This window comes from Podarcis cretensis (assembly GCF_951804945.1).
Source record: "Podarcis cretensis genome assembly, chromosome: 4".
In the NCBI taxonomy this organism is placed as follows: Eukaryota; Metazoa; Chordata; class Lepidosauria; order Squamata; family Lacertidae; genus Podarcis; species Podarcis cretensis.
The window spans coordinates 67,100,674-67,123,834 of record NC_137173.1 but is presented as its reverse complement, the minus strand read 5'-3'; the positions used below and the strand labels follow the sequence as shown (position 1 = coordinate 67,123,834).

General features: G+C 42.1%; 1 protein-coding gene and 1 long non-coding RNA gene across 4 annotated transcripts in view; both read left to right on the top strand.

Moving 5' to 3' along the window:
• Nucleotides 1–23,161, top strand: part of NHS (NHS actin remodeling regulator) — a 243,826-nt gene that overhangs the window by 159,011 nt on the left and 61,654 nt on the right. Inside the window, exon 1 of one of the 3 annotated variants that reach the window (XM_079972424.1) lies at nt 18,131–18,288. The exons of the other annotated variants lie outside the window; for them this stretch is intronic. Within the exon in view, the coding sequence (XP_079828550.1) occupies nt 18,255–18,288 (34 nt within the window). The 5' untranslated portion in view covers nt 18,131–18,254. Of the gene's footprint in view, nt 1–18,130; nt 18,289–23,161 lie in introns of those variants that run through there. 3 annotated transcript variants of the gene reach the window in all.
• Nucleotides 1,790–4,600, top strand: LOC307214519. Its single transcript, XR_013838182.1, has 2 exons — nt 1,790–2,000; nt 4,333–4,600. It is a non-coding gene; the product is annotated as an uncharacterized lncRNA (long non-coding RNA).

Sequence of the window (23,161 nt, the reverse complement as noted above, 5' to 3'; positions counted from 1 at the left end):
CTCCAGAGAAGCGGTCACGGAGCAATGGTTCCAAACTACAAGAAAGAAGATTCCACCTAAACATTAGGAAGAACTTCCTGACAGTAAGAGCTGTTCGACAGTGGAATTTGCTGCCAAGGAGTGTGGTGGAGTCTCCTTCTTTGGAGGTCTTTAAGCAGAGGCTTGACAACCATATGTCAGGAGTGCTCTGATGGTGTTTCCTGCTTGGCAGGGGGTTGGACTCGATGGCCCTTGTGGTCTCTTCCAACTCTATGATTCTATGATTCTATGAAAATAAACTGACTGGAGACTAGCTACATTTGATTTAATATAGAATTCCTGAAATGTTTATTGGTGTTTTTATATAAGTATTCAGTGCCATATTGCCATGTCACACCAGAGAAGATGTGCAAATGCTTTTATTTATTTATTAGTTTGTTTTCAAAGAGTGCAGGCATTTCTTTTCTGGTTTTTGTTTTATTTTTGCACTGGGGGTGGGATTGTTTTATGTTGTCACAATCTGCAATATCCCCGCATTGCTGGAGTCTATTAAGATGACACCGTGGTCAGATCTGTTCGAACTGTTGTGATAAATCCTTGGAGAAGGCTCGTGGGGGAAAGAAAGGGAAGCAAGAAAAGAAAATGAGCAAAGCAAGAGCTGGTAAGAGTGAGGATGTTTTCAAAAAGTAGGTCAGAGTTTAACTTTCTTTTAAAACAAAGAGGTCATATTCATGGGACAGTCTCTATCGCCCACCCTCTTCCCCTGGGGTTGAGAAGTGTAACCATCACTTTTGAGATCATCGCTTAATGTTTGTTGGTGTGAGGCTTTAAAACTGGACCAGCTTTAACTTGAGTTTGTTGGCCTTCATAACCAAGCAAAGAAGACAACTTCACATCTTCTCAAGAAACTTGTTCCATTGCCTACTTATTGGAGCTACAATGTTCACTCAGTTTATTAGCCCAACATGATTTTCTTAACCAGGTGACAATCCTACCAGTTACTATTTCAGTTAGGGAAAATGCCTAATATAGTCAACTTAAAGCTTGCCACCACAGAGTGTCTTACCCATACAGGCACATTCTACTTATTTTAATAGGAAAGTTGCATGCAAAGATGGAGATGTGCATTGTAAAGCGGTTTACAATACTTCGTGCTATGGCTTTGAAACAAAAATTGCATTTGGTTCTAGTGTTTCCTAGGAGAGTTTAACCAACCTGTGCTTCCCCCCTGTCTTTTTCCAGTTGGCTGAATATTTATCATTTTGTAAATCAGAAGTTTAGAATGGACCAAAGGAATAGAGTCCTAGGAAGCTGCTCAGAGGCATCATAAGTAGTCTGCTTTTCGAGTCATCCTGACTTTGAAAAAGAAACATTAAGGTATCATTTACTCCATTGACCTGACTTTCCATAGAGAGAACAGTTAAGGAAAGACCCTATTGTGTGTTCATACAGTTAAGTACAGACTACTAGAAAGATTTTATGGACATAGCCATAAAAAGAGCCTGTAGGCCAAAACCGATCTTACAATTACTTTTCTGTTATACAACTGGAAGCACCTGCTCCATTGCAATGCCTTTTGAAAACTCTCATTTTTTTAAGTCCTTATCTGTACCCAAGCTACCCCCTGTAATGATCCACTGTATTCCATGCATGTCTATATGTGGGAAGCTATTCAGAATTCCCAAGTTATTAGCTGCGTTGATATTTGAAATATAGACTTGGATTGCTGTGCTTATTTCACAAAATGAGATACAAAAGTCAATATAAGTTTGGATGATTGAAGAGCCAATATAACAGTGGGGGAATTAAATACTACAGCTAAAACCACATTCCTGTGGACACTTTATTACACACAGTGGGATTTTACTTCTGAGTAAACATGCATAGGATTGTCCTGTTAATGGCTCTTCTGTAGTACCAGGAAGCCATGTTCTGATATGTGGGTGGAGCAGGAAATGATGTCACAGAAATGGAATTGTTGGCTTGTTGGAGTGTAAGGTGTTGGATTGTTGGAGTGTAAGGTGAGAATAATCTTTCTGCCATTTATTAGTCATTTTATGATAGGGACCCAAACTCTGTGATTTTGGAGGGGAGGTAGTGGTTTGGATTCTTAGAGTGGACCCATTGAAATGAAGGAGGATTTTTAGTCCTTTTGATTTCCGTGGGTGTGCTCTAAGCCTGACTATGTCTGGATCCTACCCAGAATATAGTGCAAGGACATCTGTTGTTTGTCTGAGCTATATTTGAGAAGCAGGGGAGATTTTGTAGCTTCCTACTGCACTTCTTTGTAAATCTGTTCTCACCCTAAATAAGTCTCTTCTGAAGCATGTTGCTTTCTTGTTTGCCTTTATTTGTTTTGACAACTTTGCCAACATGTTATGGCGATGTCTGGCTTTCTAAGCTTTTAGTAAATCTTGATAGAACTGAAGATGTACAAAGTAAAGCCAAAAGGAGAAGATTACGCAGTTCAGTCAAGGACAACTATAACAACAACAACAACCCCAAACTTGCTAGATAAAATAAACTTCAAAAGTGATGATACATTCTGCATTTCATAAACTATTTTAATCTTGTTCTTTAGGGAAGATTACATGGTTCTAGATTAATAGAACAAAATTGTGTGCACAACAAAGAGTTTCCTTAGCCATTGGATGATGCTTCTGTGATTCATAGGCATGGAACTTGATTGCATAAACACGATTGCCACCTCTATCCTCACTTGAAGGGTGAAATTCATAGCAGCCCCAGTCAAGTGCAAAGAGAGATCTAAGGGATACTGCATACCATATCAGTCCTTCATCAAACACCTAATATTGAACCATTGATCTGAATGGGATTTAATTGTGACTCATTTATTCTGGCTTGTGCTTGCAGAGAGCAGACAAAGTTTGTCTGTCTGAGGTGTGATGCACACATTCAGCAGAGCACACGGGATACTACCAGCTCAGAGATACTTGAGGCAAATCTTATCTTTGAATACGCTCCTGTGTGAAAATCTTTCTAAATGCTACAATGCATCTCTGGAATGCTGGAAAGGGCAAATTCCGTGCTACAGATTATCTGGAAAGGGATGGAAAAATAAAACTTGCAACTGTAAATCTATGGTGAAACCACTCTTGGAATACTGTATACAGTTCTGATCATGGCATTAAAGGATATTGTAGAGCTGAACAAGGGTGGAAAAGGCAGCTGGTATGATCAGAGAGTTGAGTCCTCATTAAGGGTTTTTCAGTTTTAAAAAGAAGCAATCGTGGTGTGTGTGAGAGAGAGAGACAGAGACACACAGAGAGAGAGAGATGTGTGGTTAGCAAAACAAGAGTGGGCCTTTCTTGCAGGGAAATTTTTATGACTATATACCACATGTCCTATTTAGTTTTGTAGGAACTTTAATAGGACACTTCCCTTCTTCTTGACACTTTTGCTCAGCGTTAAGCTCGAAGTACAAGAGAAGTTCCCTGAAAAGGTGATTGATGATAGAAAATACAGCATGTTTGAGGTAATAATAATAAAAATAATAATAAGGCCAACAGAGTTTGAAACATGCTGTTTCCATAGAAGCTTTTTATATTTTACATATAATTTAAATCACACAAGCTATCTGCTCTTTGTCGGAATTGGGGGTGGGGAGAGAGAGGGATGTGTTTGCCCAATAGGGGGCGCCTCTCTTCAGCATGACATAGCACAGGTCAAATGCTTTGGTTCACAAAAATATCCTGAATCACACAATGGTATCTGATTAGGATTTCTACCTTCCAATGTTTAAAGTAGCATGGGGATACCAATGCCCCATCTGACATGAAGGGTTAACATTTAATGTGCATAAAGTATACAGTGGACGCTCAGGTTGTGAATGTGATCCGTGCAGGAGTCACGTTCACAACCCGCAACACCGTATCTGCGCATGCACGAGTTGTGATTTGGCGCTTCTGTGCATGCTCAAAGCGCGATTTAGTGCTTCTGTGCATACACAGCCGCCAAAACCCAGAAGTAGCCTGTTCCGGTACTTCCGGGTTCGGCGCGGCACGCAACCGGAAAACACACAACCTGAAGAGTCTGTAACCCGAGGTATGACTGTAGTGAAATGTATATTGTAGCCTATAGCAGATGCTAACGTTCCCCTTCCAAAATTAAAGTGTAAGAAATTGTTTCTTCCCCCGTCCCCTAAATTAGACTTTGATTAGTTATTTATTTAATTTCTGGAGATATTTAAATCTGCTAACTCGCCGAAAACGCTTCCCTTGCTGTCTAATATGTAGTTTGAACAAGAAAACTAAAAGCAAATGTTGCTCTCATGCTCTCTCTCTCTCTGCTATACATTTTTAATGTCTCTATGTCTGATGGTTATTTTTAAAGGTCTGCTCCAGATTCTAAAGTAGCCTTAAAACGGCTGTCAACACATTACGGAATAAACAGAGTTGCTGCTTTCTCAGAAGTCGATAGAAGAAATAGAGCAAAAATGAATACAATTTGTTACAGATCTGGGTAACGGAGTTTGGAGGTGCAAGGGCACCCATAACTGCTAGAGTTAGGGACAGTTAGAAATTAATAAAGGGTAGGATTTAGAGAATATTTGGAGTACTGAAGGGAAGAAATAAATAAACAAAAACCTAAGACCAAACTAGAGACATGAAGTCAATTGCATTAATGAAACTAATGGCATTTTAAAATGATGTAAGTAGCTGTGAGGAAGGAAGCCTGCACAGCCTTGCAAAGGTGAAGGGCTGTTGGGGGTAGGGAAGATTTAATACATTCTCTGCATACCTGGCCTCAAGAAAAACCACCTCTCCAAAGCTTGTTGTTTGCATTTTAAAGCAAGCCCTCATCAGCAATGCAGTATTGGAGTGCCTCTCATTGTAAAGGCCAATTCATGTGGCCAAAACACTGTAGTGATGCCTATGGGATACAAGGGAGCAGAACATGAGCTTTCTCCCCTCCTGTGGTTTCCAGCCTCCCGTATTCCAAAGCTTTGCTGCCTGTCTATCCTACAGAGCTGTGGATAGACAAGGTTGGGTCTGCATAGCAGTAATCTCAGATTTGCTTGTGGCTGCTCTGTAGTCCCACGCTGATGTGAAAGATCTACCCTATGTATCAACATAGACATCTGCACTGGCATAGGGCCTTCTTGGAGGTGAGTAGTCAGTCACTATGCAACAGCTAGTGTTCTGAATCAGACTCTTAAGTAAGCTTCCTCCAGCAGGGTAATATTCAGATGGAATATTAACATTCCAGGTGCATTGGAAATTATTTGAATACACATTTGCTGCATTCCAAGGCATTTGTTTTCAGCACGAAGAAGAGATGTTTGAATCACATCCACCATGTTTAGAATGTTTTTGCTTCACCAGCCTTCACTAACCTGATGCTCTGCAGATATTTTAAGCCCCCACCAATCTTGACCTTTGGTCAAGTGAGCTTGTAGACCAAAACAGCTGAGAGCACCAAGCTGGGGAAAGATGGTCTTCTGTCTTGATAAATTGTCTATATTTGAACTTGGTCTAGTAGACAGAGATGGATACAATACCAACTTCGACTTTGCCTTGGCATCTTCAAGATCTGTGCTCAACGAAGTTTGTAAAACCCAGGTTTTTCTGCAACAGCATGATCAGCACCTTGGTTAGCACCAAACTGCCTCTAACTAGATGCCAATCATCAGGCCAGTGTAGGAGTTCTAGGTTTTGTAATAGTTTGGTTGCTTCTTTTCTCTACACTGCATCTGTAGGCTGCTCAGTTCATCTCCTTTCCATCTGAACATTGTTGGTCCGTTGGACAGAAGCGGAAAACATTTTGTGGAAATGAGCTTGTCACCTGCTACTGTTGGTGGGGCGGAGGTGGGGGAGCGCCATTGTGCTGTTGAGAGGATTACAGCTTCCATCTGCTTCATAATGTAAAAAATGTGGGTAGGCCTCCATCTTCAGAGCTTTGAGTCTCCAATGAATAGTGGCAGTTCAAGGTTTTTGGTATTTGATCTGAAGCATTGCCAGACGTTTGTTTTATCATTTCATTTTCTTAATAGGCCAGCACCCCTTGCCATGTGAGCAGAACATTGACTTGCTAACTTTAGCACTATGGTATTTAGAAGAAAGAGCATATTTAAAATGGACATGCAATGGTAGTACAGTGGTACCTCAGGTTAAGTACTTAATTCGTTCCGGCGGTCCGTTCTTAACCTCAAACTGTTCTTAACCTGAAGCACCACTTTAGCTAATGGTGCCTCCTGCTGCCGCCACGCTGCCGGAGCACGATTTCTGTTCTCATCCTGAAGCAAAGTTCTTAACCTGAGGTAATATTTCTGGGTTAGTGTGTAACCTGAAGCGTATGTAACCTGAAGCATACGTAACCCGAGGTACCACTGTACTTATGGCACAAATTTTCAATACTCTCTCTTAAGTCATGTACTTCACAATATATCTGTACAGATATGCAGCTGTAGATTAGTTTGAATCATAACCATGTGCTGGTACTTAGGTTGCAAGGCAAACTTTGCACGGCAGTCACGGAAAAGCTCGACCTGATGAATTTCCTCCAGTCGTGCAGCTTTTAAAGAGCACAGGATCCCCTCCCAGAAATAAGTCTGACAATTGTACCCTCTTCTTACATTTGCAGCATTGTTTTGTTTGCTTGTTGCATTGACATTATGGATTATAGAATGCTTTGGCTCTATTGTGAAGAACCAGAACCCAGAAATGCAGAACCTGGCATGAGATATTAATGGAATTGGACTCCTTGTCTGCCAGTGACACTCAAATAACATGTAATGGTTCCAGAACCAACCAGCTAAGCCAAAGACTGCTCCAGACACACTGTATGTGTGCAAGTACATTTGCATGCACACAGATCTAATTGAAAGACCAAGAGTGGAGAAAAAAGGCAACAAAATTGAGTGGCTGGAGCATGATCTGGATCAAGACTGCAGCAGGGCAATGGGCAAAGAGCTAAAGCTCTGTCACTTCCAACTATGATCGCAATCTGGATCAGGCATGGAGAGTATCACATCTAGCTTTGCCTCTGAGGTGCTGATATTTTGAACTGAGTACAAAATTTCATGTGAAAATCAGGGCTGGGTTAATGTGCTACTAAGGAGGAACACACCTAAGCAAGATCAGAGTAGGAAAATATGTCACCTGATTATTGCTGAACCTTTTTATCTGCATTAGTTGACTAGTTACTTCCTGCTAGGGATGTAAGCAGCCAGCGATTTCTGTCCCTTCCTTGCAATCAGCGCTGTTTCCATTCCACTACTCTTCGGCTTCTGCTAAAATCTGTGTCATTCACCTCACTATTCACTATGGCCGAAATGTAATGTAACGAATCATTCATTTCATTATGTGATTAACTTCAATACATCTCAGTGGAAGAGAAACATCAAAAACCATGCAGAAAATAATAATTATTTATGCTGTGCTTGCAGACTAAAGACACAATGAAAAATACCGCTCATATTCACTTGTGTGATTTGTGTTCCTGACCTCGGGCAGACATGCACATTGTGGCCATTTCCACTCCCAGTTCTGTTTCTGACAGAACTCTTTGGCACCCCTGCTTCCTGTATTATTTTGCTGTACCCTTAAAGTTTGGAGTCACATGATGCTGAGCAGAGTCACACTGGGGTGTTTGGTTTGGATGGAGTCCAGCTAAAGAGATGAGATAATGGGAGCAGTAATTAGCTGATGGGAACCTTGACACCACACAACCTTGTACCTTGAGTGCAAGGAGAGGAACGCAGGAAACTGCCTTACAGTGAGTCAAACCATTGTTCCACCCAGCTCTTTATTATCAACACTGAATGGCAGGAACTTTCCAGGGTGTTAGGCAGGAGACCTTCCCAGGCGTAACTGGAGGTGCTGAGGAGTGAAGCTGGGATATTCTGTATTATAATCCCTGTGCCCTGACACTGAGCTTTAGTCCTTCCCCAAGATTGCAAAAGAAGGCCACCACAGCATTTGAACGAAGTGTCTTTTTTTTTCTTTTTCTTTTAAAGAGTTGTTTCTGTATATGAGAGAGGAGCCTTTTGCGAGGGATGTTAACCTACAGCCAATTTAATGTCTGAAGCAAAACAAATCTTCCGTGACTGTATTGGGAAACCTAACTTGGATTTAAAATAAGGGGCGGGGAGAGGCTTGTAATCATATTTGAAGGATTTTCTAGCTAATGCCAAATCCAACATGGGTTAATTCACTTGACTTAGTTTTCCAATCAGCACAATCTTTTCCTGAGGCCTGGTCAGGAGGTGGTAGATAAATCCATGACTGTGCCTCCCTCACTGACGGCTTTTCAGAAAAACAACAACCGTAAAATCATTGGGTAACTACATAATACAAATAATTTGTAAACCCGCCCCCCCCAAAAGATTGTATGTCTACTGTCTTGCATTATGCCCCACAAAACTATGTGAAAAAGCTACTTTCAAATTAATGTAAATTAATCGGCATAAGGAGATTTGGAGTTAATTTATATGGACTCTGTTTTCCGCTCCTTTGAGTCCTCATCCAGAGCCTTATCATTTGACTTCTTCACCTCAGGAGAGGTTAAGCAGTTGCTGTTTTAACATAACTGTGACTATTTTCTTTCCTTATTTCCTTCTTTCTTTTTCCCCATATCATTTTTATTAGTTTTACAATAATACTTTCCATTGCAATGTCTCCTCTTATGTTACACATTTTGGCTTTTTAGGGCCCTGACTTCCTCCAACCCTTCCTTATGATTTCCTATCTTTCATTTCAAATTTCTGCATTTTCACTATTTAACCATTGCTTTAAAATCAAAAACATTAAAATATCATACATTCTTATTCTTATCTGCAATGGTTTTTGTACCTTTCCTTACAAAACTTCTTGCAATCCTACCAATGTATTTGATGGAATACAATTGTCTTTCAAATTATTTACAAATTTGGTCCAGTCCTTTATGAACTTTTGGTCCCGCTGTTCTCAGATTCTTCTTCTTTCCTTCCTTCTTGTTCCCAATTAAAGCCATTTTAGATGCTACTGAAGCACAAATATTGTAGCTGTGTTGTACCTGTCAAATACTTTGACTTTCTGTGATGGCACTGTTGCACGCCACCCCAAACGCTGAGCAGTGAGAGATTCTAAGTGTGCCAGGCCCTTAACCCAGGGTTTGGTTTACTCATAATGAGGAACAATGGATACTGTGGTGTCTTTATGATATATGGTTATTTATGCTTATATACAACGTGAGCCTGAGATGAAGGGGCTCCCAGCATTCACACTCCAAAAGGGACTTGCTTCTCTCATGGCCACAGCCTTGGATCCAAACAGGAATCAGGCATGGCTCTGTCCCTCCCAGCTACCCAACCTGCTGCTTTCTTCTGGATCACACACACAACTCCACTTTGGCTTTTATCTTTCTAACTACCTATTTTTAAACATTCCCAAAGGCAGAAGTGGGAGCTAGCCATAAACATCGATGGGAGAAAAATCAAATATTTTATTGTCGCTAGGGTTAGGTACAAGAGTGACCTTTGCATCCAGCCCCAAAATGAAGAGAAGAAAACTTCAACATGGAGGGAAACACCTCTCCCCAAAATGAGCTGACCAGGACTGAGCGTGCTCACTGGGTACGTAATACTGACTACTGCGCAGAGGAGGAAAACCAAGACAGGATGGAAGGGAGTTGCTCCACCTGCCGAAATATACTCTTCTGTTAAAGGTGTAGAATTATTTTATTTCATTTTATTTTTGCATTGGACCACCCTATCCTGAAGAAAAATAGATACAACCATGATGACATCTATTTTATTTAGCAGGATTTACACACACTTACTAGAACAAAACAAAACAAAAATCCCTATAAGCAGTTTATAAACAGCATTCTCTGCATAGAAATTAGTGTACTACATTATGTTTGTATGCTCTTCCTTGACTCTTCCTTGGGTTTATTTTTTTGTTATACATTGTGTTATATGAAGTCTTTGGAAATGATATTTTTTATTAAAGCAGCAACACCTCTGTGGAGCTGGGGACTTGTGGTGACTCTGTGGAACTGGGGCACCAAGTAGCCATATCCTTGAGATTTACAAACAGGTCAAAGATCTAACACATCCCACCAAGAAAATAGGTGTCAGACTGCTTTCACATACTGGTGGAGCAGTGCTGACTTCATTGGGAAGGATGCCATTTATTCAAGCACTAACACCCTTCCAAGAGTAGATTCTAGGTCTGTTCTGGCTTACATGGCCTGAAGATGGCCTCAGGCCAAGAAGATTTGGCTGCAAGTCAAGTGGGAATTCCCTTTCAATCAGAGAAAAATAAAATGGGGCTTAGCCAAATCTGTTACATCCATGTCTCTTTTTTTAAATGTTGAAGGCTGTGTTGTCCTGCTTCCTGAAGATCAGATGTTAAGGCCATGTTGAATGGATGGAATAAAGTTTTACACCCCTCTTGGTGCAGCGGCTGTTCCGCTTCAGGCTCGACAGGCTGGGCTGTAAATCCAAGCACTCGTGTAAGAATGAACCAAACAGTATTTTATTGGCAGACAAGCAGCAGTTTGCTTCACACACTGGAACAGCTTGTCTACAGCTGATGGATCAGACCAGCTATGTTGGGCTGCTTTGAGTCAGCTCCGTGATGCTCTGGCAGGAATAGACAATCACAAGAGTTTCAATAAAAATGTGGCTGCATTGTTGCTGTTGTTTTTGTGTGTGTGTCTGTCTATCTAGACAGACACACACACACACCCCACAACACCAGCCATGCACAAGCAGAACGGACTTCCACCTGCGCTAGCGTGTTATACAAGTGGAAGTCAGCTTGCTCAACATTTGAGTCTGCCATTGCATACCCTCCAGCATTTCTCCAATGAAAATAGGGACGTCCTAAGGAAAAGCGGGACATTCTGGGATCAAATTGGAAACCGGGAAGGCTTCTCTAAATCCAGGACTGTCCCTGGAAAACAGGGACACTTGGAAGGTCTGCCCTTGGAAACCACAACTGAGTTTTCACATTTGCTAATCCACAAGTCTTTCTTCCTCCTCCTATGCAAATCCTGTAAATGTTTGTCCCTTTTTATTGATGGAGCGAGTATAGAGTAAGAATCTCGCTAAAGCAGCATCTCTCAAACAGTGGGATGGAACTAGCAGTGAGCTTCGCTTCACCTTCTGGTGGGCCTCAGCCCCAAAGCCTATTCTGTGCCTCCTCACTTGTTGTAGCCTTTTGTTTGGCCCAATGGAAACACCAGCAACTCCCCAACTGCTAAGGGAAGGTGGTCAGGAGGGGATGGGAAAGAAGAAGTCTGCTTCCTCTGAGGGGAAGGGGTGAGAAGAGGTGTTGGAGGAACTTATAAAGAGAAATACACTAAATATTTCACTTTAGAACAATATACTGGGAATAGAAAAAAAGGGGATGAGAGAAGAAATATGTTATAGAAGAATTGAATGTAAAAAGAACAGGGAAGAAAGGATCAAATAAACTGGCAGGGGCAGGGAATGGAATACAAGTTCAGTGTGGCAAGAGCAGGCAAGAGAATTGCCAGCTTATTTTGACTCTGTCTCCATCTACCATTGTTTTGTGACTGGTTGCCATGAGGTAACTGGTGGGCCTCATTAATTTTCAGCCCCCTCAAGAGGATCTTGGGGATCAAAAGTTTGAGAAGCCCTGCACTAAAGCATGCTCACCTACAGCTAGTGCTATAATTGTCTTCTGGAGATTGATTACAAATGTGCAGCAGTGTTGTAGTCTATGTAGACCCTTGTCATAAGAACTCCCAAGAGATCACTGCTTTGAAACTAAAAATAATGAGTTGTGGCCATAGTAACACATTGGCTTAGAACTGCAAATGTTACATGATAAGATGATAGCTGATACCTGTTTCTCATAACAACCCATAGTAATATACCTTATAAGAATTGCAAAGCAATATTTGAGACTCACTATCCAGAAGTTGTTGGGACGCGGGTGGCGCTGTGGGTTAAACCACAGAGCCTAGGACTTGCCGATCAGAAGGCTGGCAGTTTGAATCCCCGCAATGGGGTGAGCTCCCGTTGCTCGGTCCCTGCTCCTGCCAACCTAGCAGTTTGGAAGCACGTCAAAGTGCAAGTAGATAAATAGGTACCGCTCCAGTGGGAAGGTAAACAGCGTTTCTGTGCGCTGCTCTGGTTCACCAGAAGTGGCTTAGTCATGCTGGCCACATGACCCGGAAGCTGTACGCTGGCTCCCTCGGCCAATAAAGCAAGATGAGCGCCGCAACCCCAGAGTCGGTCACGACTGGACCTAATGGTCAGGGGTCCCTTTACCTTTACCTTATCCAGAAGTTGTGGTGTGAATGTGATGGGCAGTGAAATAGTGAGTGGATGCCCTTAGAAGCTCTGAGAACTTTCCAAGATGATTTTGTAGGTAATGAAGCTATTATAAAATGACAAATGATTATAATATGACTATGACACCCACATTAAACGAGGAATCAGTATTACAATAGCCAGCCCATGCCTATGACCCATTAAATTTCATGCAGGTGGTCAACACATCTATGGGCATGTACAAATGTTTTATGTGTAAGATTCCTTCCCACTGAGGAAAGTTGGAGGAAAGATTGTGCACATCAGTGTCCAAGTGCATGTGCATTCTTTCTGCATTGTACATTACAAATCATTCAATTACAGTAGCAAGGATTTTACAAAGGATTCCATTGGTTTGAAACAAGGCCTGCCAAAAGTGCTTTATCTTGGGTGCAAAATTATGGTCACCTTTTTTCCATTTCCACATTGCAGTAGCGCCTTTTTGCATTTGCAAAAGCTCTTTCTGACTGATAAGTTCTCAGCCTAGATGCAAACCCAACTCTGCTCTACTTAAGACTGAGAAGGTCCAGTCACTACTTGCATCTGTGGCTACCAGAAGGGTTATGATACCGCCAGCTACGCTCATCTGCTGTGCTCTGACAAATATGATTGAGGAACCATCTTGAGGAAACTGAAGAGATTCTCTTGCAACCTGCCATATAAACTGGAATGAGGGGGAGAAGTGAAATTAAGAGCAGGCCCCAAACTTTTATGTTAACATATGCACACGACTATTACCTGAGTAGCGACTATCAAGGTCCTGCAGTAATATGCTGATGGAACAAGAAAGCAGCAGTAGTTCTGAATTCATTATTGATGTGTGCACTGCAGATCGTGCTTTGGGGGATAGCATTAATGGTGATACATTTTCAGGCAAACAGAGAAAAAGGCTTTCAGCCAACTTCATACTGAAACCTTGAAGGAATAAAACAGGTCAGAGATGAATATTAAATTAACTCCTGGCTATCTTCCAAAGTGATTTGGCCTACTTAGGAATCAACAAAAATGAAGAAAGCTTTGCTTCTTCACATCCTGATTTCTCCAGGGAAAGCAGAGCTCTCTGCATGGATTACAAACTCAACCCGATTCCGTAAGTCAACAGCTTTGTCTTGTACACGTACACCCACACACAGCGTATGCAGCGGAATAAATAACTGTATCGATTTCACAGACCGTTGGCAATTGCAGTGCTCTCTGATACGTAAAGTACATGTTTATAAAGAGGGGAGAGGGAAATTGCAAGGAGGGTCTTTGCAAACTTTTTGCAATAACACACTAACAAGGAAGGGGGCAAAGTGTACTTGCTTTTCCTTTTGCAAGCAGCCTGTGTTGTTTACCCTATATTTGGCGAATGGCAAACTCATTGTACTGAGACACTTTCATGCAATTTAGCCGTTATACCATTGCAGTAGAAAAATGTATTCAATATAAATGAATGAAGCACTGCACTGCTAACCATGAGTGTGAAGGACGGAGAAGATGAGACAAGTGGTGTCCTGTATCAAGCGATGCACATACGTGTGTAATTCAGAACTAAGTGAATTGGAGGAAAAGTTCATTTGAAATCCCAATATTTATTGAGCAACAGCTTTATCTCCACTATAGCCTTCCTTGTCCAGTGATAGAGGTGAAGAATAATTAAAAGTACAGGAGATTTGTTTTGGAATTATGATCAAGTGAAATGGAAGCATCTCTCATCTACAGAAGGAGCCAATTAGAGTGGTCTCAAGAGATGAGCTTAAAACGTGGTCCATCATACTGTTGGAATATACAGTCATACCTCGGAAGTCGAATGGAATCTGTTCCAGAAGTCCGTTTGACTTGCAAAACGTTTGGAAACCAAGTCATGGCTTCCAATTGGCTGCAGGAAGCTCCTGCAGCGAACCAGAAGCAGTGGAAGCAGCGATGGACGTTTGGGTTCCAAAAAATGTTCGCAAACCAGAACACACACTCCTGGGTTTGCGGTCTTTGGGAGCCAAAACATTTGACTCGCAAAATGTTTGTCAACCAAGGTATGACTGTATGTATAAAGTCAAGATGTCTCTTGATAAAAGCATTGGAAAAAATCCTCTCCTACAGCCACTCTAGTTATCACTTCAAATTTTACATTTATGACATGGGTAATAATAGTTGGGTTGGACAGAGGAGAAAGTATAGTATGATAATGGCTTCACGTGTGTCTCTATCACTTCCTATAAATGCATCAAAACTCAGGGCTACTTGCAAGCAGAGAAGGCTATTAAAATTTGTATCGTGTCAGGAGTCTGACCTCTAGTTGATATGGTGGATCTGCTTCATAGACTCCACAATATTTTTGGGTCAGACTGTTTTAACCTGCAGGTACAGAAGTGTAAGCTTGAAACAAAATGCCATAATTCGTTGCTATAATTCTTATTACATTTTTATTGCGCCTGCCCTCTTAAGTTGCTCCATGGCGGCAGGTGTGGTTCTCCCCCTCTTCTCTTCATCCCTAAAACAGCCCTGTGAGAGGTGAGAGAGAGTGACTTTGCACATTTTCATTTTTCATCGCTTACTCGCTTGTGACTCTTCCAGGTTGGCAAACATACTGAAAAGTGTGGAAAAAAAACACAGTTCCATAAACTGGCCTCTTCTGGCATTTGAAAAGAAATAAGAGGTTCTCCCTCCTCCAGTAGTCTGGAGGTCTGTTTATGCAATCCTATCCAAACTGCTGGTTAATTTTGAGATGTGTGCAAATGTGCGGCAGATTGAGGGAGACCATCAAAGTGACAGGCCCCAGCTTGCTGAGTTGTCCAACTCCTCAAGTTATTTTCCCCACATCTGGATGGGTTGTCTGCAGAGCAATTGCATCCTTGCCATTAACAACACGGAATTAATTCACTGCGGTTTGTTCAGGCACTGAGAGAAAGTATGTTTCCTTTGGTATTTGAGGTCACTTTGAGGGGAAAGCAGACTTGTTGATATTTCAACCTTTTAAAAATTATTATGACTTTCTAAAGAAAACAAAATGTCAAGCACCTTTTCCTTCCTTCAGCATGGTTTTTGTTGGGGGGGGGAGCTTTCTTTTTTAAAATAAAAATGGAGAAGTGGCTAGAAAGATCCGGAAGCCAGGCCTAAATAACATTCAGGGCAGGAGGACTTCGTGTGTGTATCTTGTATGTATCTAGATGTACGTTCTACATCTGGGATAGCTAAACTGTTTTGCCTGGTGATCCAGCAGAGATGATCAACATCTCTTCACCAATATAATAATCGATCTGATGATTGGGGAGGAGGTGGTTTCCACCATCTTCAATGTGTGACTACTTTTATTTTGTTATTATTTTTGCCACCACCAAAATAAGCGGGGGGCTTGGAAGGGGGTATTAAAATTTTCTGTGGAGACTGAACAAGGACTTCCAACTAGAAAGCAGCCACTCTAGACTGAACAAGGACTTCCAACTAGAAAGCAGCCACTCTAGATTTTCATAGATGTTTAAATAAAGTCTGTTGGAAGGCACGCAATCTCTCCCCCTGCCTTTGTTTCCCTTGATTTCATCTCTTGCATTGACTTATCTTTGTAAGAAATAAAAGAAAAACAGGAGGAAGGGAAAGAGCAGTCTGTGGGGGCTACAATTACAAGCCTTTTAGGAAACTGTGCATGGCTGTGTAAGCTGCTGATTCCTCTTGTTTGGATGGCTGAAGTATCTTATCTAGGTCATGTTCTCCAAGCCCGCTGCCTCTGTTACAGCCAGACTTTCTGTTGACTTGGGCTGTCTTAATGCATCAGAGAACCTCTGCTATGCTTCAGTTCCTGTTATGAATCCAAGTTGCACCTCTCAGCTTTTGCTTAGACAACATTTTTTTTGCGTGTGCTTATCATTTACAAAGGAGAATTCAGATTCTCATTGCGCTTTTCTTACTATAGTACCTATTTCTCTGTTTACTTAATAATCATGTCTGATTTGCTGCCTTCGCCCCTCGACACTGTTTCTGCATGTCATAATCCAGTTACTTGACAGCAGAGGTGAGAGATGAATCATAAAGATCAGTTACGTTGCTTTTGTGTGTGTGTGAAACACTATCTTGAAATAAAGGAAATGAGATGGAAGAAAATTTAGGTCAGGGGTGAGAAATCTTGACCCCAGGGCTGCATTCATTCCCTCAGGGGCAATTGGTTTGAAGCCTGGCTCCATGCCACGGTTGGGCGGGGCCAAAGCCCAAAGTGGGAAGAGCCAGTACTTTCCCCATTTTCTCTCTGTCTTTCAAACCACATTTTCCCCCATGTTTCCTTTCATAACTATTGAGTTTTAAGCAATATTTTGCATGACATAAAATATACTTCCAGAAAAAAGGAGAAACATAGCACTGATGTGCATGTTAATTGCTTCCAGAAAAAAAATATATATGTTTGCATATTTTAACCCACCTAGAACATTACAGAAGTTTTGCATTGTAATTGCCCCACAGTTTCCGTGGAACATGCCACTGTTGCTCATGTGATGAACTTTGCGTGGCAAGTTTCCTCCCCCAGTTGAAATGAAGACACGGACACGTTGCTTTAAGGTTAATGGGCGTGAAAGGCCACAACTTTATTGATTACGGAATTGAAGGTATTGGCCTTAGGCATTGGCTTCTATCGACTACCCGGCATGGTGACCGGGAAGGGTTGAACACACCGCAGGAGTCCTGTTGAAGTACGCCAACTAGGGTCCCACGGGTGTCACCGCTCGGGGGCGTGCCGGAGGCCCTACCTCTCCAGGCTTCGGACAAGGCCACGCCCCCCCTGGGAGTCCTCTACCGGACTACCCCTTCTCATTGGGGGAAGGTGATGGCGCTCCCTTCCCCCCTCCTTTTTCCTATAATTTGCCCCATGCCAATGCCTAACCGCCAACACCGTGAAAGTTGTGACGATTGCTACGAGGTAGGCGAAAAAACCAACTGGCAGGAAGTGCGCCAATTTGGAAAAATTCCTACCAGGCCCCTTGCGGCGACCAACCGAAGTCCATAGCAAGGCCAATTCTAGCTAAGCCTAAGGGTGGGTGGGATGGGAAAACCGCTCAGCTGTTGGGGCGAGGGGAAAAGAGGGCGGTCCCTGGGCGTGCCTGGCCTTAAGTAGCCCAGGCCGCGCCTCCCCTCGCCCACCGATTGGCGGGCTGGGTTGCAGGCACGCCCAGGGATTCCCCAACTCTCGCGGGGGCAAGGGAAGCCCCCGCGAATGTGGGAGGGTCCTGCTCGCAACGTCCTCTCCTCTCCATGCTCGGAAAGGGCTTTGGAATAGTATTTCAGCATACTGTTCTTTCCCGCCATTTTCATTGGTGAATCATAGGGGTCAGAAGCACTTGGGCACATGAAGGGTGTGATTTTATTCTCTGCTGTTTCAAATTGTTCGAAATATGCTATTTTATCCCCCCCCCTTTTATTTGCTTTTACTAATGGCAGAAATCTATTATGGAAAGGTGGAGCATAAATCTTTTCAAACAAACAGTGACAGAAGCTTCTGAATTTTTCTTTTAGTCTCCTTCTCTCAGGTAAATCTTTTCTCATACTTCTTGGGAACCTGGGTAATTCTTTCCAGACCTGTCACTTAAGCAACATCTTTAAAAACACACACACAGAGAGAGAGAGATTCCAGAGATTCTTTCAGGCCACAAAAGAGTTAAACCTCCCCTCCCCCTTCCACCTCCATGCGACAGAGAGTGAGAGCAGTAGGATTACTGTTCACTCTTCTGATTTACCATTTATGCTGGACGGTGAAGAGATTAGAAAGACCCAGTACTTGGGCTGAACCATGTGCTTGTCTAGAAGGGGAAGCTGGAGGGCGTGCAGATGTTCATAAAAAATCTGTGCCATGCGTGTTTCCTGGAGGGATTTTCCCTCGACCCTCTGGTCTCCCCCTCACTTCTGCAGGTCAGTTTGCACATATCACTGGGACTCTGAGATTCAGAGAACAGTACTGTATGCAGGAGAGGCAAAGCCTGTTGGGCATTGGGAGATTTTCTTAAGAAGCACAACAAAGTGATCAAAAATGGCCCTGGGCTGCTGTCTGCTGAAGAATGCAGGTATATATATTTATATATATAAATATACTCTTTTTCCTTGTAGACAGGGTTTGTGTGTAACCGGGAGATAATAAAGCACGCTTTCTCTCTCTCTCCCCACCCCCACCCCCACCCCCGCAAACTCCCCCATGCAAAACTCATTTGCTAAGTAAAGATGTGGGAATGTGTGTTGTATTCTAGCAGTTTGTTTGTTTACAAAATGTATTTGCTGCTTGAGAGCAGACGTTAGCAATAAATAAATAAAAAACCATAAAGATTAAAGCAGAATAAAATTAACCTCAATATAAAACAAACAAACAAAAATCACCAGCAGCAAAACATTTATACAGCAGGACCAAAAGCATGAGGATGTTGTAACATTATAATACCTGGAAGAATAAAAAGGTGGTCACCCAATGCCAAAAAGGTGAGTACCAGGTGAACCTCCTTGGGTTACACAAAGAAAGTGTAACTTATATATCAGCAACAGGCATAAATGTGGTTAAAAAGTTTAACACATTTTTCGACTTTGCTTTTTGCAAGTTGGTGTATATTCTCAGCCAGTCAGCAATAAATATACGTAATTTTCTGTTGTGACTTTCACTTAATTGATGCTCCAGTTTTATAGATAGATAGATGATAGATAGATGATAGACAGACAGACAGATAGATAGATATAGATAGATGATATAGACATTCTGAGGACCTCTGTTGCTTCTCTGTAGCTGACTTGTACATTCAAGGCAAGCTTGGTTTTAACTGAAAGTCATTAGTGATTGATTGATTGATTGATTGATTGATTGACTAATGCAGCAATCTATTCAAAACTCTTGAACAAAAATGATAATTATGCATTTATCTATTGAGCATTGGTCACTTTTAATTTAAAGAATCGGAGCATTTCAAAAAGCACTATGAGAAAGTTAACAAAACATTCCATTAAAAGATAAAATCCATTTAATATATGGCAAAAGAACCACAACAGCATTAATAATTAGAAAAGGCTCTGCTGATTAAAAAACACAATAACCCCAAAGTCTTCACTTTTGGGTGAAGCTAAAGCACGAAGGTGTCTTAGTGACTCTCCTTGGACAGAGAGTCCCAAAAGGTGAGTACCACTGAAAATATGCTCTGCCCCACATCACCTTTGAAATTATTTTACAGAGTGGCTAGTTGCTTCAATTAATTTGAAGGATTTCACAAAAGTTTATATAAAACAGCTCAACTGTTAACTCATCTACTACTTTAAAAATAACATCCCTATGAGAGAAACAAATCTAATAGATATTTAGATTTGCTTATAGATACTTAGGGGGGAAATTAAGGAGATATTAGAAGTGGCATTTATATTATTGCTTGAGATAACGCTACTAAAAAGAAATGGCTCCCCCTTCCACTTCACCTCAAGAAAGCCATTCCCCAGATATTGCTAAATGAGTCACCTTTTTAAAATGCAATCTGTGTTGTATGGCTGTACAGCAGGTTCAAAAACTTATTTGCTTGTTTCTGTCCTTCTCAGACCCCTTGAGCAGAATTCCTAATGCGTGGCCTTGGAATGTTTTCCTGCCTCTGTAATGACTTTGTCAAAGGGAAATATTCAACAAGTAAAAATTTGTCCTTAGCCTCAACAAGGAGAGGAGCTGTACCTACCAAGCCCTATAGCTAGAGGTTTTAAAAAGAAAAATGGCTTGCATTACAATATTCTGGTCACAATGGATGCAAGCTATAAGACCTATTGTGGCATTCCAAAGAGGGAACAAACGAACCAGCCCCAGCCCCATCCCTGTTACCTTCTGCGTGTTCCCATCTGCAGCAGGAAGGTTAGGATAAGCAGTGAAGCCTCTGGTTTGGAAACCTGATTTCCCAGGGTTCCAAAACACGAGAGGCTCCACAAGCACCTCACTGCTGAAGGTGCCCTTCAACCTGCAGGTGCCAATGAGTGTGGTGGCAGAGTTTACCATGCCTCTGAAAAGTCACCCTTCCTTGCCTATTTAAGCCCAAAATTGAACACATGTTTAGGGCTATAGATGGCCATTACATCTGAACCTGCTTGCCATTCAAACCAGGTTTGATCCATGGTTTACAATCATGGTTTGGAGGGCAAACCATAGTTGTGGTTCAGATGTAATGGCGAATGCGTGGGTGAGCTTTGGAATTAAGCCATGGCATGAATCAACCCTCTGAGCTCACCCCTGTTTATTAACACAGGAATTGCTTCCATGGTTATGGAAATACAAGACAACTCCTGCGCCTTGAGATGTAATCTGTTGTGTCTAATTCAGAAAATGTTCAATTTTAAAACATGTTGATAGTCTCATTGATTTGAGATTTTTTTTTAATACAATAAATTCAATCTACTGTGCAATCCAAAGCCTGTCTCAGCAGAAGTAAGTCAAATTCAGTGGGAATTTACTCCCAGGTCAGTGTGTATAGGATTGTAGTCATAGTCACATACAAACCATTATGCTCAACCTTAAATTTATGCCATTTTAAGCTTAGAGTGTTTTTCCATGGACAGTGCTGCCTGCACTACCAGGGCGCACTCTTGCTGACCTGAAACTGACCTGGTTTAGCAGCCTTTGATGAAAACAGTGTGCCTGGTACCTTGGAGCTGAATGTGTGCAGCCATAAGGGATTTTTAGAGTGGGGTTACAACTCGTGTCAGGTTGACCTTTTCCGAACCCAACCTATGGGGGAAAAAATACAGTCAAAAGTAGTATCAGGCCAAACCCCATCTGCCTTGGTTATAGGTTATCTTTTCACATGTGTGCTCTGAACTTTGATGACACCTTAGATTAGAAGAGTTGGTACTTCAGATCTCAGGTGTTGGTCCCCGTGACAGCCAACCATAAAGCAAGCTGCATGCTTTTGTGAATTCTGTTGAATGATCTGAATAATAGCATTAAACAACTTTTGATGCCAGCTCAGTGTCCTAGACTCTGATTCATAAGCTCTGCTTTCAAGAACAAGAAACCAAATGAATGTTTATTATTTCCTTAATTGCTGGGTAGAGGTGCAACATTAGATTGGACTAATGACTTTTTTTCTTGCTCCTTAAAAAGAACAATTCTGGCTTTACTGTGTTGTAACTGGACTTTTCCATAGGTGGCCCACTAAACAGGACCTCATAGCACCAGGTGGTGGACAGTAGTCATTTTCTGACACACATGCAGAAAGCAAAAAGAACCTTTATAATCCCCCAATAATTTCATGTGTGGTTTGCATACAGTGTTCTTCTACAAAGGAGGAGAATACTCATAAGAGATTCCCACCCATTCCCAATTAAACTTCTGTTGCTGTGCCTTCTGTACAGAACATGTGTGACAGTCACAATGTTTTGCCACTTCCATTTCCATTTCCGTTTCAAAATTGGGATGGCCTTGGAAAAGGATTGGAAGTCAATAGGGTTTCTCTGTGTTGTCTATATTCACTTTCCTTTTTCAGACCTAGAGCAGGGGAGGGGATTGTTCACAGGTGAGATAACCTGTTATTAAAATCCTGAGAAAATGCATTCTGTGTTCTGTGCTGACCGGTGCTATGCTTCTCATTGGATCGGACTCCAGAGCTCACAGTTGTGGTATGGAAGTCACTTATCACAGAACACAGATACATCCTCTTTGGAATGCAGCACAGAGTCACTTCTGGAGACAGCTGATCACTTCAGTATGGGGCTACTCCTATCCCTGTCCCTAGCAGAATACGTTAGGTATGAACATGGGTTCTCTGCTACCATTTTCTGAGCCAGCCACCTTGCTATTGAGGATAGCGCAAGGCAAAGGCTAGGCTACCTAGGACAGGTTAGTCTCTCCTTTGGCCAGAGTTGCCACATAGGCTGAATCCTTTTCTGTGGCTCTCTGGATGCTGCCACTCCACTCTCTATGTCCTGACCACCCATCTGGCAACCAACCACCTCGTTTGTTGCTTTGTTATTGTATGTGGTGAGGAGAGGTAGAGAAGGGATGGGGTGACATAGACAAGAGAGAAAGGGCTATTCAGTCATGTGATGCTGAAAACTCCACCTACTTTTGGCTGTGGCTCCACCCACCACCTGATCTGTTTCTGCCCATGATCAGCTGCAGCCCTGACTGACTTTAACCCTCAATCAATGACCTTTTCTCAGAAAAAGGTTACTCACTGCTCCGCTAGAGGAAGACTCCCCTCAGAGGCATGAAACATTTGGATCCATCCTAAAGAGTGTTGGGGAAATAAAAGCTGATTGCTGAAAACCTCTTGTTATTATTTTGGCTAGTGGGAATTCATAGACAACGAAACAAATGTTTTCCTTTCTGAAACAAGTCCCAGTGGGTTTTGATTAATGATGGTTTTGGTTGTTGTGGTTATTTAAGTTTGGCTTGTTGCTTGGTCAGTTTCCAGCACATCCCTTCGCTGAGATGCTGGGAGCTTGTAAGATGGGGCATGGGGAGGCCATGATCTTGTTTTCAAGAAGTAATTTCTCTGTGACTCTGAAGACCAAACTTGTCAAACACTGGTCAGAAGAAGGAAACAAATGCCTTGGGGTAGGGCGAGTGGCCAGGGGCCTTCATGGAAACATTTCTCTCCTTGCTTGATGGAATCCATGGCTGGCCAACAGGAAATTGTGATTTACATTTTCAGCGCACAGAAAATTACCCTTCTTGCAAGCACCCTGCCCTCTGTCTAAAACTAGCTGAGGATGGCCTCTAGCTATTAACTCCAATTGCCACCCCCCTGATAGCCTCTCTGGTAATTTAGAGGTGGGTAATTAATTCTGAACTAAGAATGCGCCTGGGAACCTACACCTGGATAAACTCAGCTGAAATGGGCTTTCATGTTAAAAGCCTTTTAATACAGAAATGAGCTGGAGGGGTGTTTCATTTGTTTTTGTTCTTGCTGTATGTTTTGCCCTCAGTCCTGC